The sequence below is a fragment of the Ranitomeya imitator genome, chromosome 6 (assembly GCF_032444005.1).
Source record: "Ranitomeya imitator isolate aRanImi1 chromosome 6, aRanImi1.pri, whole genome shotgun sequence".
Taxonomy (NCBI): Eukaryota; Metazoa; Chordata; class Amphibia; order Anura; family Dendrobatidae; genus Ranitomeya; species Ranitomeya imitator.
This window is the reverse complement of record NC_091287.1, coordinates 19,745,657-19,761,720: the sequence shown is the minus strand read 5'-3', so window position 1 is coordinate 19,761,720 and position 16,064 is coordinate 19,745,657. Positions and strand designations below refer to the sequence as shown.

Sequence of the window (16,064 nt, the reverse complement as noted above, 5' to 3'; positions counted from 1 at the left end):
GGGTCTGGCTTACAGTGGCTGATGGGAGATTTGTATTCCTCTGCCTTTCAGTTGCCATCATGCAGTGGACACGTGAGGAGAGGTCATTTTGTGTTGAAGCGTATTTTTCAAATGCCCACTCGATCATTGCAGTGCAGCGTGCTTTTCGTTTACAATTCGCTGTTCCTCCACGCGGACGTGTTCCTGGACGGCAATCAATTGTAAATTGGGTGAATGCATTCAGAACAGCAGGGAATGTGTCATGTGTACGAAGGGGACCTGAGAGAAGGATTACAACACCACAAAACATCGAGAGAGTTAGAGCAGCAGTACTGCAATCTCCGAAACGCTCTGCTCGGAAGCAATCATTTGCTCTTGGCATTTCAAGACGTTCTCTCCACCGGATTCTTCATGATGAACTGAATTTTCACCCGTATAAAATGTGCGTGGTCCAACATTTGTCAGCATGGGACTATTTGACACGGCGGACCTCTTGTGAAGACATGTTAGCAACGATACCCCGTGACGCAATTGTGTTTTTTTCTGATGAGGCACATTTTCACCTCAGTGGGTGTGTAAACAAACAAAATATGCGTTACTGGAGTGAAACAAACCCCAGAGAAGTTCACGAGAGACCTCTGCATTCAGACCGCGTCACTGTGTGGTGCGCCATATCACGAGTAGGCATCATTGGTCCTTACTTTTTTCAGGATAATGGTCGTGCCATAACTGTGAACTCCGAACGGTACTTGTCTATGATACAGGATTATTTTCAGCCGGCTCTTGAGGCAATGGAACTAGAAGATACATGGTTCCAACAGGATGGTGCCACTGCACACACAGCGAGGGTTACCATGCATTGTTTGAGGCAAATGTTTCCTGGACGGCTTATCTCTTTGAGGGGAGATGTGAACTGGCCAGCACGCTCACCAGATTTAGCCCCATGCGATTTTTTCCTTTGGGGTTACCTGAAGTCTAAGGTGTATATCAACCGTCCCAACACCTTGGAAGACCTAAGGAACAATATTGAAGCTGAAATTGGCAGAATACCAGTGGACATGCTTGTTAGAGTTCATGAAAACTTCAGAAAACGTATGCAGCAGTGTGTGGATAGCGAAGGTCGACATTTGCCAGATACACTATTTAAAACCATGTAATTTAAAAATTCCATTACTGTTCAGTATAATTAAAATATAAAATAAATTTTTCTAATGATCATAATTTTTTTATTTCATTCCCAAATCAGCAAATTACCGCGCTCCACCCTGTATATATATATATATATATATATATATATATATATATATACAGTACAGACCAAAAGTTTGGACACACCTTCTCATTTAAAGATTTTTAGGTATTTTCATGACTATGAAAATTGTAAATTCACACTGAAGACATCAAGACTATGAATTAACACATGTGGAATTATATACTTAGCAAAAAAGTGTGAAACAACTGAAATTATGTCTTATATTCTAGGTTCTTCAAAGTAGCCACCTTTTACTTTGATAACTGCTTTGCATACTCTTGGCATTCCAATAATCTTGAACGAGTTCCCAGAGATGCTTAGCACTTGTTGGCCCTTTTGCCTTCACTCTGCGGTCCAGCTCATCCCAAACCATCTCGATTGGGTTCAGCTCTGGTGACTGTGGAGGCCAGGTCATCTGGCGTAGCACCCCATCACTCTCCTTCTTGGTCAAATAGCCCTTACACAGCCTGGAGGTGTGTTTGGGGTCATTGTCCTGTTGAAAAATAAATGATGGTCCAACTAAACGCAAACGGGATGGAACAGCATGCCGCTGCAAGATGCTGTGGTAGCCATGCTGGTTCAGTATGCCTTCAATTTTGAATAAATCCCCAACAGTGTCACCAGCAAAGCCCCCACACCATCACACCTCCTCCTCCATGCTTCACGGTGGGAACCAGGCATGTAGAGTCCATCCGTTCACCTTTTCTGCGTTGCACAAAGACACGGTGGTTGGAACCAAAGATCTCAAATTTGGACTCATCAGACCAAAGCACAGATTTCCTCTGGTCTAATGTCCATTCCTTGTGTTCTTTAGCCCAAACAAGTCTCTTCTGCTCGTTGCCTGTCCTTAACAGTGGTTTCCTAGCAGCTATTTTACCATGAAGGCCTGCTGCACAAAGTCTCCTTTTAACAACAGGACACAGAGTGTTTACCCGCATCCTGCACCCAAGGTCAGTACAATACGCTGCCAACCCTGCATCCTGATCCTCCTCTGTGCACCAGAATGTACCGGAAACCTGCACCGCACCAAACCTTATACACAGAAACATACGTGCAGGGTAATATGCAGGCAAGTCACCACACTCCGGTCAGTCACACAATTCCAGTCCCATGTGTGGCAGAAACTCATTAAGCCAGTTAATGGACTGAACGCCTACACTGCCCCCTATGTTCCTGCATTCCCAGGTCAAAGCTCAGACTATATGAACAATGCTACCCAGACAGCAATGATCCTTCCAAAATCGGAGAATGCCGATATGACTGGCTTTGCAAGGTACATGATTTGGCGTGATCTAACTAAGACCGGTCTTACAAAGTTTGACGATAAACCTGAGAACTACAGGGGTTGGAAGTGAACCTTTAAAACCACAATCAGTCTCCTCGGCATCACCGCCGCTGAAGAGCTAGACTTGCTCATCAGGTGGCTTGGGCCACAATCCACGGATCGGGTCAAGAGACTTAAATCCGTCCACATCAGTAATCTTATTGCGGGTCTCACCGCTGCATGGAAGAGGCTAGAAAGAAGCTATGGCAGTCCTGAGGCCATAGAAAAGGCCCTGTTCAAGCAACTAGAGGATTTTCCAAAGGTATCTAGTAAGGACAGTACAAGGTTCCAAGAGCTCAGCGACCTTCTGTTAGAGCTTCAGCTGGTCAAAGCAGACCCATACCTGCCTGGCCTCAGGTACCTGGACACTGCTCATGGGGTAACCCCAATAGTTTCCAAGCTGCCGTCCAATATCCAAAATAAGTGGGCCATGCTTGGATCAAAATGCAAAAGGGAAAACCAAGTCTTCTTCCCTCCATTTTCCTACTTCTGCAAGTTCATCGAAAATATTGCAGAGTGTAAGACTGATCCAAGTTTTTCCTATGAAGAACACAGCGACCCTGTGTCATCTCCTAAACATGAGAGTCCACATCTTAACTACAGGAACCGCCGAGCTCCAACGTCTGTCAAGAAGACTGATCCACCCCCTCACCCCCACCAGAGCCGCCGCCAGAGCCGCCGCCTCACCGCCGCCAGAGCCGCCGCCTCACCCCTACCTTCTGTCTCTTCCCCACTATCCCATAGAATGTACAGTAAGTCCACAAGGACAGGGTCCTCTCCCCTCTTTACCAGTCTGTCACTGTAAAACTGTTTACTGTAAACAATATCTATAACTCTGTATGTAACCCCTTTCTCATGTACAGCACCATGGAATTAATGGTGCTATATAAATAAATAATAATAATAATATAGGAAAGATGAAGAGACCCACGAGAATTTCCTCATTTAAGACTCACGTCCTACCAAATGGTCGCAGCACTTACTTTAAACCATGCCCACATTATTACTGGGTGAAAGAGAAGATACGCGATAACAAGTGGAAGAAAGAAACCACTGACGACACCAACATATTCCTGTCCCGCAATGACCACCTGGGGTCAACAGTGTTCAACTCTACAAGAGAAGACCACCAGCTAGCACCTGCAAGGGAAGACAAAGTTTATAAAGATTATGGAAAAGGAATTCGCCCAAGACGATTCAAATAGCTGGGTAGCACCTCTACCTTTTCGTTATCCAAGAACAAGGCTACCTGATAATCTGCAACAAGCAACTGCAAGGTTTTCATCCCTAAAACGCACCTTAAAGAGGAGGCCAGAGATGGAGAAACATTTTGTCGACTTCATTCAGAATATCTTCGACAGAGGTCACGCAGAACCCGCACCACCGCTAAAAGAAGGTGAAGAATGCTGGTATCTCCCATCATTTGGTGTCTACCATCCTCGTAAACCCGACCAAATTAGAGTGGTGTTTGACTCCAGTGCTCAGTATGAAGGCATCTCCCTAAATAGCCTGCTCCTCACTGGGCCTAATCTAAACAACAGCCTTATAGGAGTAATAATTAGCTTCAGACAAGAACCTGTCGCAGTAATGGCCGACATTCAACAAATGTTTCATTGTTTTATCGTGAGAGAAGACAGCAGAAACTACCTCAGATTCCTATGGCACAAAGACAACGACGTCCATAACAAGGTCATAGACTAGAGGATGAAGGTGCACGTCTTCGGGAACAGCCCCTCGCCTGCAGTGGCCATCTATGGACTAAGACGGACAGCACAGGAAGGTGAGAGAGAATATGGGTCTGATGCTCGTCTATTTCTGGAAAGAAACTTCTACGTAGATGATGGACTTAAGTCTTCCCACAAGTGAAGAGACAATCGATCTGCTCTCTAGGACTCAGGAAATGCTGTCAACAGCAAACCTTAGACTCCACAAGATCATCTCCAACAGTAAAAAGGTAATGGAAGCATTTCCATCTGAGGATCACGCTGCTGGTGTAAGGGATCTTGTTCTGGGTTCTGACGTTCCTCCCACGCAACGCAGCCTCGGTCTACTTTAGGATATTAAGCAGGACACATTCACTTTCCAGGTGTCAGCTTGTGATAAACCTTTCACTAAACGAGGAGCCCTATCTGTTGTGAACAGCATCTATGATCCTCTCGGGTTTATCGCACTCATCTCCATTCAAGGCAAGATACTGTTGAGACAGTTGACCGCCGAGAGTACGGATTGGGACACTCCGCTACCATCCCAGAAACAACAAAGGTGGGAGGCATGGAAGAAGTCTCTGAAGGTCTTAGAGCATTTCCAAGTCCCACGTTGTTATTTCCCGGGCACTCTTTCAGCCACCATCAGAAGAGAAGTCCACATTTTCTCCGACGCTTCTATAGCTATAGCTGCTGTAGCCTACCTGAAGACCTTGGAAGAAGATAACAAGGTGCATTGTGGATTCATCCTTGGTAAGGCACAACTAACCCCGAAACCTGCTCACTCTGTTCCAAGACTCGAACCTTTGTGCTGCCGTTCTGGCAGTGGAGTTAGCTGAAGCTATAAAGGATGAAATGGACATTGCTATTGATTCATTTACCTTCTACACGTACAGTAAAGTGGTACCAGTAACATCGGACCCTGATGCACCAATGATCCTTACTCCTGCTACACTTCTTACTCAGAAGGTTGGAGCTGCCGCAATCCCTCCAGGGAAGTTTGTGGATGGGGACATTTACAGACATCAGTGGAAACAGGTACAACACTTGTCCAATGTCTTTTGGCACCGCTGGAAAACTGAATACCTGCACTTGCTTCAAAAACGTCACAAATGGCAGACTGCAAAACCTAATCTCCAAGAGGGAAACCATGTTCTTCTTAAAGATAAAGAAGCTCTTCGCAATGACTGGCCAATGGGTCTCATCACCAAGGTTACACCAAGCAATGACGGGAAGATCCGTAAGGTAGAAGTCAAGGTTACGAAAGGTAGTTCAACTCGTATTTTCTTCCGTCCAGTCACTGAGCTTGTGTTACTTTTGCCAAAGGAGGGCATCACATGAAAGGACACAGCTCACGGCAGGGAGCCTACCGCCACATATTCCTCCAGCTGTGTTGGAACATTTGAACTTTCTCCAGCGGATTGTTGGGTTGGTGTAAGTGTTTGCACGTTGCAGCTTCCCCAATCTGAAGATGGGTTTATGTTTGGACTCGGACTATCCCGCTGTTGAGGAATTCATGCCTCCACCTGAAGATTGGACCATGCCAATTGGACTACAACTGATGTTGTTGTTACTTGCATGCTTGCTTTCCTTTCGTTTTTCATGTCTACAGTGACATCCCCAGAGGACATCATAAGAATTATGAAATCTAAAGATTTCAGATGGGGAGTGTTATGTCCCATGAATGAGACATTTTACAGATGGTCCTGTACATTTTACATGCTGCATTGCAGTCTCTCATATTGTTTATTGTTGCTATGTGTTCCTGGGTTTTACATAGCTGAAATTCTCCCTTTCCATGAAGTTTGTCCCTTCTGTCTCCCTCTGCGGGGTGTCATGTCACTTCCTTCTTCTTCTCCCTGTGTCTCAGTCTCCATCTTGGCTTCATTAGAGGCACATGTGCTTTCAGCTTGTCTGAAGAAAGTCTTTTTTACCTGCTGCTGTTTGTATGTATTCAACAAGAATTCTTAAAGAAATCAAAGTCTCTTCTGGATTCTTCATATCATGTGGCCGGCAGCGGAGTTAAGCTATCTGCGACCGTCGCCAATTGTAAGTAGGGTGAAGAGATTCAGCATCTCACAGAGCCATATTTGCAGCCACAGGCCCCGGGGACAGAATAGTCCCCAAGTCCATGAACCTGTGCAGGATCCCCCTCCTCTGAGGAACTACATTATTACAAACAAGGGGTGAGCTATTGGCCAAAGGGTCATGGAGAGGTGGAAACAAAGCCATCAGTCCTGGGAGGCAGTGCCCTATACACCCTATAGCTGCACCTCCGGGTAACCGAATCATCACCCTCCCTACTGATACATCTAATCATGGTTTCTAAGAGCTCGGATCCCTGCAGATATCTTCATGTCTGACCATGCTCCGCTCCATCCTAATGTGCTCACTGAACACGCGCGGAGATCTAATTTAGCTGGCGCAATGATGAAACGCTCCGGGGTTATTTGTGAGCGTATATGATGCCAGCCGCACCATGCCAGTAAACGAGCGAGAGATGAATGAGGTCAGGTGCTGAAAACTTCATTATACAGAGAACAGCATCAAGTCCATCATTAGCAGGAGGAATGGGAGGAAGATGCAGCAGAGCTGAGTGTGTCATTTAACTCTTTCAGACCACACAGTTTTCCTTCATTCTTTTGTCAAAACTTGGATAAGTTGACTAAATTGCTTTTTTTGTGACTTGCAGATTTATATGTGCAGAATGTCAATTCTTTCAGATTTCACCTATAGTAATGAGTGGGGAAAATCCGCACCAAAAGCACAAGTAAAAAAAGCAGCAAAAATGCGACATTTTTCCTGCCAAGAGATGCAGAAAATACTTAACATGTGCTCTCTTCGTGAGGTCTCCATGCGACATGTTATTATCAAACACATGAAATCGAATTGAAAAATGTATTGGAAGATTTGCATCGAAGAGACATAAATGACCTAGAGATTATATAGGCAAACCTTGTGGCACAGGAATATGGCCCCTTCGTTCTCGGGATGGGTGGAGGTCACAGAGGTTGGACCATAAGAGATAACAAAGTAGTAGAATATCCTAGCTATTAAAATGAAAACAACAATTCATTAAGTAAGTTGCAACTTTCCATTATTCTTTATGTTTCAATCCTATATTATTTCAAAACACTCTTTTTCGGTGATTCCTTTGTATCTCCGTTTATACTGCACCCACACACAAATGATACACCATTTGAAAGGTAAACTTGCCCCTTCAGGAAGAAAATAGCCAAACAAACCACACATCCACGCTGTGATCACAAAATACATTTGAAACATTAATTTTCATAAACCTGCAGTAAGGAAAAATGACCTGCAGGTGGCACCACACTACCCCAAAACACAATACCACAAAGCTGAAACAAATCCTAACATTTGCCTTGGGGGCTTTCCCGCTTGCCGAACTCCATGCCCATGTACATATAAAATATTTGCTACATATGTGGAAGTAGAATAAAAGTAAAACTTTACCTGTTTAAGACTTCAGTTTTAAAACTGAAGATATAAATGAATGCAGCCTAAAAGGGACCGGACAGGTTCTGAACCATCAGATTTTCCATATTATTGAACAGTCATTGAAAAGTCTATCTTCCTTCTAAGGTTGCAGCTTATTGGTGACCTGGAGTCAAGTAAAGAACTGCAGCGTTGACATAACTCAGACTGTACATTGTTTCCCGATGGGAGAGATTGGTAGAAACAGCCTTGCAAAAATTGAAAAATAAATCCAAAAAAGGTAAAATAATCTGCAGATATTACTTTTTTTAAAAGGGATATTCCCAATTATTATACAATGGTGTAAATACGCTCATTTATGTGGTCGATTCTCCTTCATTTTTACTGTCAAAGTGGCACTGCTGTACAGGGACCTGCTCCGTTCACATACATAGGGCTGTGCTGCACTTCCCTACACTGCAGATAGATGGCAGTGCTGCTGTGGAGGGGAAAAAAATGCTGCTGCCCCTGTTCTTTTGCAAGGTCCTGACAACAGACCACTTCTGATCAGTAAGTAAAATACCATTATGTTTAATGTTCCTTGCATCTTCTCGCCCGACCACTTGCACCAGTGACCCCATTCCGTCACATCTCCTCCAGTCCCTTTCCCCGGCTGTCACCTCTCACCTAACAAAAATATTCAACCTTTCCCTCACTTCCGGTATTTTTCCCTCCTCATTTAAGCATGCCATCATACATCCATTACTTAAAAAACCATCCCTCGATCAAAACTGTGCCGCTAATTATAGACCTGTCTCTAATCTTCCCTTCATCTCTAAACTCCTCGAACGCCTGGTCCACTCCAGTCTCACCCGCTATCTCTCAGATAACTCTCTTCTCGACCCTCTTCAATCTGGCTTCTGCTCTTTACACTCTACTGAAACTGCCCTCACTAAAGTCTCTAATGACCTACTAACAGCTAAATCTAATCACTACTCCATGCTAATTCTCTTGGATCTCTCTGCAGCATTCAACACTGTGGATCATCAGCTCCTCCTCACTATGCTCCGCTCCATCGGCCTCAAGGACACCGTTCTCTCCTGGTTCTCCTCCTATCTCTCTGACCGATCCTTCACTGTATGTTTTTCTGGTTCCTCCTCCTCTCACCTTCCCCTTACTGTTGGGGTTCCTCAAGGATCAGTCCTAGGCCCCCTCCTCTTCTCGTTGTATACTGCCCCTATTGGACAAACAATCAGTAGATTTGGTTTCCAGTACCATCTCTATGCTGACGACACCCAATTATACACTTCTTCTGCTGTTATCACGCCGACCTTTTTAGAAAACACCAGTGATTGTCTTACCGCTGTCTCTAACATCATGTCCTCCCTCTATCTGAAACTAAACCTGTCAAAAACTGAACTCCTCGTGTTTTCTCCTTCTACTAACCTACCTTTGCCTGACATTGCCATCTCCGTGTGCGGTTCCACCATTACTCCAAAGCAACATGCCCGCTGCCTTGGGGTCATCCTTGATTCTGACCTTTCATTCACCCCCCACATCCGATCACTGGCTCGCTCTTCTTACCTGCATCTCAAAAACATTTCTAGAATTCGCCCTTTTCTTACTTTCGACTCTGCAAAAACTCTTACTGTTTCACTTATTCATTCTCGTCTGGACTATTGTAACTCTCTACTAATCGGTCTCCCTCTTACCAAACTCTCCCCGCTCCAATCTGTCCTGAATGCTGCTGCCAGGATCATATTCCTCACCAACCGTTACACCGATGCCTCTACCTTGTGCCAGTCATTACACTGGTTACCCATCCACTCCAGAATCCAGTACAAAACTACTACCCTCATCCACAAAGCACTCCATGGCTCAGCACCACCCTACATCTCCTCTCTGGTCTCAGTCTACCACCCTACCCGTGCCCTCCGCTCTGCTAATGACCTCAGGTTAGCATCCTCAATAATCAGAACCTCCCACTCCCGTCTCCAAGACTTTACACGTGCTGCGCCGATTCTTTGGAATGCACTACCTAGGTTAATACGATTAATCCCCAATCCCCACAGTTTTAAGCGTGCCCTAAAAATGCATTTGTTCAGACTGGCCTACCGCCTCAACGCATTAATCTAACTATCCCTGTGTGTCCTATTTATATAAAAAAAAACAATCAGGTTCCTCGCATCATGTTCTCATTCACTTTATGCAGTTAATAGCCCTCTGTGTCTGTACTGGTACACACTTATGCAGGTAACTGGTTCATGCAGCTTTACATGAACACCTGAGCCTTACACTATGGCCGGTCCGAATAACTAAAGCAATTGTTACCATCCACCTCTCGTGTCTCCCCTTTTCCCCATAGTTTGTAGCTTGCGAGCAGCAGGGCCCTCATTCCTCCTGGTATCTGTTTTGAACTGTATTTCTGTTATGCTGTAATGTTTATTGTCTGTACAAGTCCCCTCTATAATTTGCAAAGCGCTGCGGAATATGTTGGCGCTATATAAATAAAAATTATTATTATTATTATTGTAATGTTGGGGGATCTCCTTTAGGCTGGAGTCACACACAACGTATAAAAAAAAATCGGTCTGTTTTACACGGACGAGAATCGCAGAAATGTTCCCCGAACAGTGTTTCCTGACAGCTGAGACGTTGATACATTGTATCCAGGGCAGACGAATAATCTATAAGATTAATAGATATATCTATTGTCCTGATAGTTTGCTACAATGTATCACTGCAGGTAACATGTATCAGACTGGATTCCATACAGTTTATCTCCCAGAGGATTGGCTGCGCACAATTGTAGCAAACACTCAGCTGTGGGAAATATTAGATCCTTTTGAGATTTATGCGTCTGGATGAGAATAGAAAAATTTTAATTCACTGACAGCAAATCAGAGATCGGAACACATTCAGTGAATTGAAGCGTTCAGAGACTGCGGAGAGTTTGTATCTAGTCCTGTGAGTTAAATGCATCCTGTTCACTGAGATCTAGCAGAGATCTTGAAAATGGAAAGAAATTGTAACAAAAAGGGGAATTAATCAAGTCAGTCCTTGTGTATACCAGTCTGGATCATGTGTTCACTGGAGTAGGATGCATCTAATTAATTAAGTCACTTTTTTATTTTACGGTATTTACTGCCATTGTTCGTGCCAAAATCTTAAAAATGGCGCACGCGGTTCATACATTTTATGCAAAGCAAAAAATACTCCTTATAGTTGTCTTTAACCTTTATTGTTACATGCCCCTTTAAAAAAACAAAGGGGCTCAATTCATTATTACCATTTGTTTAGTTTTTGGTGTTTTGTGCCTTATATTTTGTTAGCGCCTTATTGATTAGTCCATTTTCTTCTTCTTTGAAGTCTATTCTACATGTGCATGGAATTAATGGTGCTATATAAATAAATAAATAATAATAATAATGCTCTCGCCTGTTTTTATTTTTTTAATGTTCTCCCTTATGGGAGGACTTTAGGGTTTTCAGATTTTTTTGCCTGATTCAACATTTGCAACTTTTTGGACGACAAATATTTTTACCCAATTTTTTGAGCCATTTGTCTTTGCTTTAAAAATGTGCAAAAAAAAAGGTTTAAAGAGAAAAATAAAGATTATTTTGGACTTTGTGCAAAATTCATGAACCTTGCGCACCATTTTGAAAAAATTTGGTGCAAAATAGAAAAAAAGAAGAAAAAAGAACCTTAAATGATGAATAGCGGCCAATGATTAACACATGATTCAGTCCTAGACCAGAGGTGTGCAGCTTCCTGACAGAGCATGCTGGGAGTTGTAGTTTCCCTACAGCCCCAAACATTAGATCTTGCTAAAAAAAAATCTTGCAACATTTCAAAGTGTTTTGGTGAATCGGAGATTTAGACTAAATACTAAATCTTTTCTTTTTTTTTTTTACTGGAAATATATAAATCAGAAAATTAAAAAAAAAAACAAAGAAGCTGAGAATTTTTTGAAATCACAATTTTAATAAATAAAGCTTTTTTTAATATTTTTTTGTAGAACAATTGCAATTTTTTTTTCTTTTTTAAGAAACAGGATAAATAAAGTAGAAAAATATCGACGAGGCGGCCAGCGGCACAGATCCGGCATCGCTAAGCTCACTTTGTAGAAGGCAACAGACGACTTGTGCGTGAATTGTCACTGCTGAACGGCAAAGGTCATCGACACTAATAAATACTCACACGAAATGATCGATCTATTGAGAAGTTTGGCAAAAAAAAAAGGGCCTCTTTTTGAGGCTTTTCATGGGGGGGGGGGTCATGTATCAACAGGTGAAATTTGGCGCAGCAAAGTATTACATTTTACAATCTTGGCCATCGATTTTCAGCTCCATATTCTTTTGTGTCTTTGGGTCAAACGTTTCGGTGCCGACTGGGTCTGCAATGCGATATCAAGGCATTACTTCTATGGGAAATAAAAAGGCACGACCGAAAATCCTCAAAAATAGGCAAACAAATGGTCCTTCTCAATCGCCAGTTCCGGGGTGCTATGTCAGTATCGTGACTTGCCTGGTACACAGGTTGATACATGAGCCCCTATGGGTCTTCTGTAAGTAAACATGACAATAACAACATCAAACAGTAAAAGAAACCCCAAGAGAATGCAATAAATAAAGAAATAAATCGCTGTACAGGTCTCATCGATAAAACAGAATTCAGAAAACCATTAAAACATTTTTGCATTTTTTTCTTTGGGTTACAAAAAAAACTGGGAAAGTAAAAACGTCTAAGTAATTTTCTGACCGAGCTGAGATATCCCCGACTATTATTATTATTATTTTTTTATATGTTACAAAAAGTTTAAAAATCTACAAAAATTGTAACTTGCTCTATAGGTCAGAGAGGCAAATTTGGAAACCAGGGGTGCACACACACACAAAAAAAAAGAAAAAGTTCAAAAGTAAAGAGGACTCCTGCTCTGGTGCAGATTTACACCATGAAGACCCCCAATCTTAGATAGGAGGGGCAGCATTTACCCCACTTCCAATTTCCTACTCATTGTAGAAGAAGGTGGAACGAAACTCTCCCTTTCTTGAAGAAGTATTTGTAGGGGTTGGGATTCCTTTTGAAGTTGAACCTTAGCTTGGGAAAAGGGTCAACGTAACCTAGGGCTCATGGTTACACCGGCCACATGTCGCCCACCGAGGCCACCTCTATGCTTTGTATGATTGTAACTCAGCTAGTAGAAGGCACTTTAGATCAAATTTTTCTAGTTTGCTTGGAGCCAACGGCCACGATATCGGATTTTTGTCCTGATATCTTCGGGTTTTTGTGGCACCAAAATAATTCAGCCATAATAAGGACTGATTGCAACCTATATGGACATGTTGGTCAAAAAATGACTACAGTGGGGGGAAAAAAGGCTACTAGTCAAAATGTTGTCACGTTAACGCTGGAATTTTGACCCCACCTATTATCGCTGTCATGTGCATGAGGGTCTCTCTATCCAAGGTCTATGAAAGTAAAAGAGCTACGCCAAAGACTTCATCCAATGGCCATGAGGCAGAGTGGCTGGTTGAGGTCTATTTGGTCCTCATGGTGGTGGAGACTATTGAAACCTGTTCCTTGTTTCCTCACTACACATGTCCCTTGTTTCCTTTCTATGATCCAGCCCTGACCAATCAACGATCAAACATGTCTGGTCATCCAAACCCGGTTGAGATGGATAATTCCTAGGTAGCTATAAAAACTTTCAATGGATATAAAGAACAATCCAAAATATGTTCAATATCGGAACAGATCTGGCCAGCATGGTCAACCAACGGAATGGCCAGCAGAATGACCTTTTAGTGTTGAGCAAGCATATGCATAGTTGCCACCTCAGAATTCCGTGGCTGTTGTGGCGCAGCCCTGCAATCCTCCTCCTACCTGCCGGTATCCCCGATGTCTCTACTGATCAGTAGACCCGGCGCGATGTCATTGGGCTTACTAAATAGAAGCGGCGTAGAAGAAGCTGGTAGGTAGGAGCACTGGCGTGGCCACCGGGCCAAGGTGATATCTCTCTGCTTGACACTAAAACTTAATCTTTCTGCCATGATACTATTCCGTCGGTTGACCATCTTGGCCGAATCTGATCAGATATTGAACACATTTCGGAATTGTTCGTTCTATCTATCAACATTTTTCTACTGGGTCATGCAAATCTTTCGTTCACATCTATAACTTTTCACTCTACTTTTTGGGATGGCAATGGTTTTACTGTCTTCACGTCTGTGGCCTCCTTGACCAACGACACCTGAGATATCTATGAAACTTTTTAGCTTTGAGCCCATCTTTCTTCTCCAAATCTCTTCCTTATCATGATTGTTTGATTTTTTTTTACTTTCTTTCAGATTCCCCCACCCCCCAAAATTAATCCTGTGCAGCAAGGAGAGGTAGTCTCCTTCTTAAAAGAAAGAAATCCCCCCTAATCTCACAACTACAGGTACTGAAATGTCACCCAGACAGGAAGTCAAGTGCTTGCTGGACAACCAGAGCTAATGTAACCTGTAAAACCCTCCCCAGAGGAGCCGTAAGCCGTATAAGGAGAAGTCAACATCGATTCTTTACAATTCTACACCATTTCTTGGGATAACTTGAGCCAAAAAAGTTGTAAATGATGACGCATGCCAACTTTTGTTGGCGCTCATAAGAATAGAAAAATGCAAAGGAAAAGTGGGTGTGGATTACTGATAGTGGGCGTGGCCTATGCTGTCACACATAATTAAATATTCCCAACATTCCATAGAGGATGGACCCCCATCAATCCCTAGAAGTCACATTAAAATAGCATCATGGCCATACATACACCTCATTGTTGGTAGACCTGCCAAGTACGGCATTTTGCGGTCTCATAGACAATGAATGGTGTGGCCTCTTCATCCTGACTGTTTATTTCAGAGCCCCTCTTTTATTAAATCTGGTGTTTACAATTTTTCTGTCAACTTATAAGTGGGTGATTTTTTTTTTACAAAAAATATCAGCAGTCCGCACTCCACAATACGTAAATTCACTAAGGCTGATAACATTGAACAATGCACTGCAAATAGAAAAAAAAAAAAACACATAATACCGGGTTAAAGTTCCTTTAGCCCATCTATCGTATATTTTACATAAACCGTCCAAAAATTTGGTCTTTAACAATCCTCATTCTTATTCTGCGCCCACATATGCATCTGTCACCAGAGCTATCACCCTCCACTGAGCTTATAGAGGGGAGTTCCAAAAACATCAGTCGTATAAAACTGTTTGCTGGGGAAATGTAGCAAAATCTGTGAATTCAGCTAATCCCGCCCACGAGGAGCCATATCAGACAATTCTGGCCTAAACAACAAGGATATGGTGGAGTTAAAGGCAGCAGTAGCGGGGAGATTGATTCTCATGATAAGGCAGATGAAAAAAAGAATACAAGAACAAACAATCCACTGATTATTAGAGACCATTTCCCTTAAAATAATCACCTATAAATAAAGACATCTTCCATTAAACGGTTAAAAATTCTATTCGGTTTAACAGAAAACGACAACTCAGCGCTCCTTAATGTCACATTTAAGATTTCTCTGATTTTTGGGAAGAAGATCAATTTTTTTTTTCTTCTTGAAATAGAAATGTACAAAGAATTTTCCCGAACCTTTGGCACCACAATCCATGAGTATCCCAGTTTATCCGCCATGCTTTACAGTTCCTGGACTGAAAAGGAGAATTCTGTCAAAGCACTTAGTTCAATCTTGAGGTTTAGATAAAAAAACCCCAAAAGGTAGCTGTTCCACCGCCGGCGCCGCCGAGCCCGGGCTTACCATAGCGTCTACATCGTATCCTACGCTCGGGTTTGGGTCCTTTGTTCTGCGCCTTTCCCCCATGTTGTGTGCACTGAACGTCCAATTAAGGTGAATGACATCCTCCGACATAAGAACGCAAAGATAGAAGATCTCCGGAGGCCGCGGTGTTTCTGCGCTCAGATGGCCGCAGTCTGCTTTATGCTGTGAAAGCTGATCCTGGTTGGCGAGGTCGGGATGGACATGGCTCGGGCCACTCGGACCCGGAGGGAATGATGGTCTTGCCAACGGTGCCATCTTTTTCGTGCGGCTGATCGAACCTAAAAAGATGAAACAAAGAGGTCCTCTTAGACATAAATTCTGGGGAAAAAAAAAAGTATCTGACAGGCTTAGATACAGCAGCTCAGCAAACCGTATCACATCAAGAGCTTAGATACCTTAGCTCAGTAGAAAGTATCACACCTGAAACGCATAGATACACCGGCTAAACAAAACAATATCAAACATGATAGACTTAGATACACTAGCTCAGCAGATAGTAAGACACATGGTGGGATTAGATACATTGGATTGTTAGCTTAGCTACACCAGCTCGC

At 42.9% G+C, this 16,064-nt stretch overlaps 1 protein-coding gene across 2 annotated transcripts in view; it reads right to left on the bottom strand.

The window, feature by feature from the left end:
- Positions 1-11,666: 11,666 nt before the first annotated feature.
- Positions 11,667-16,064, bottom strand: part of CRHR2 (corticotropin releasing hormone receptor 2) — a 280,374-nt gene continuing 275,976 nt past the window's right edge. For both annotated transcript variants that reach the window (XM_069729278.1, XM_069729279.1), the window contains one exon: positions 11,667-15,788. In XM_069729278.1, the coding sequence (XP_069585379.1) occupies positions 15,648-15,788 (141 nt within the window). In that variant the 3' untranslated portion in view covers positions 11,667-15,647. The remainder of the gene's footprint in view (positions 15,789-16,064) is intronic.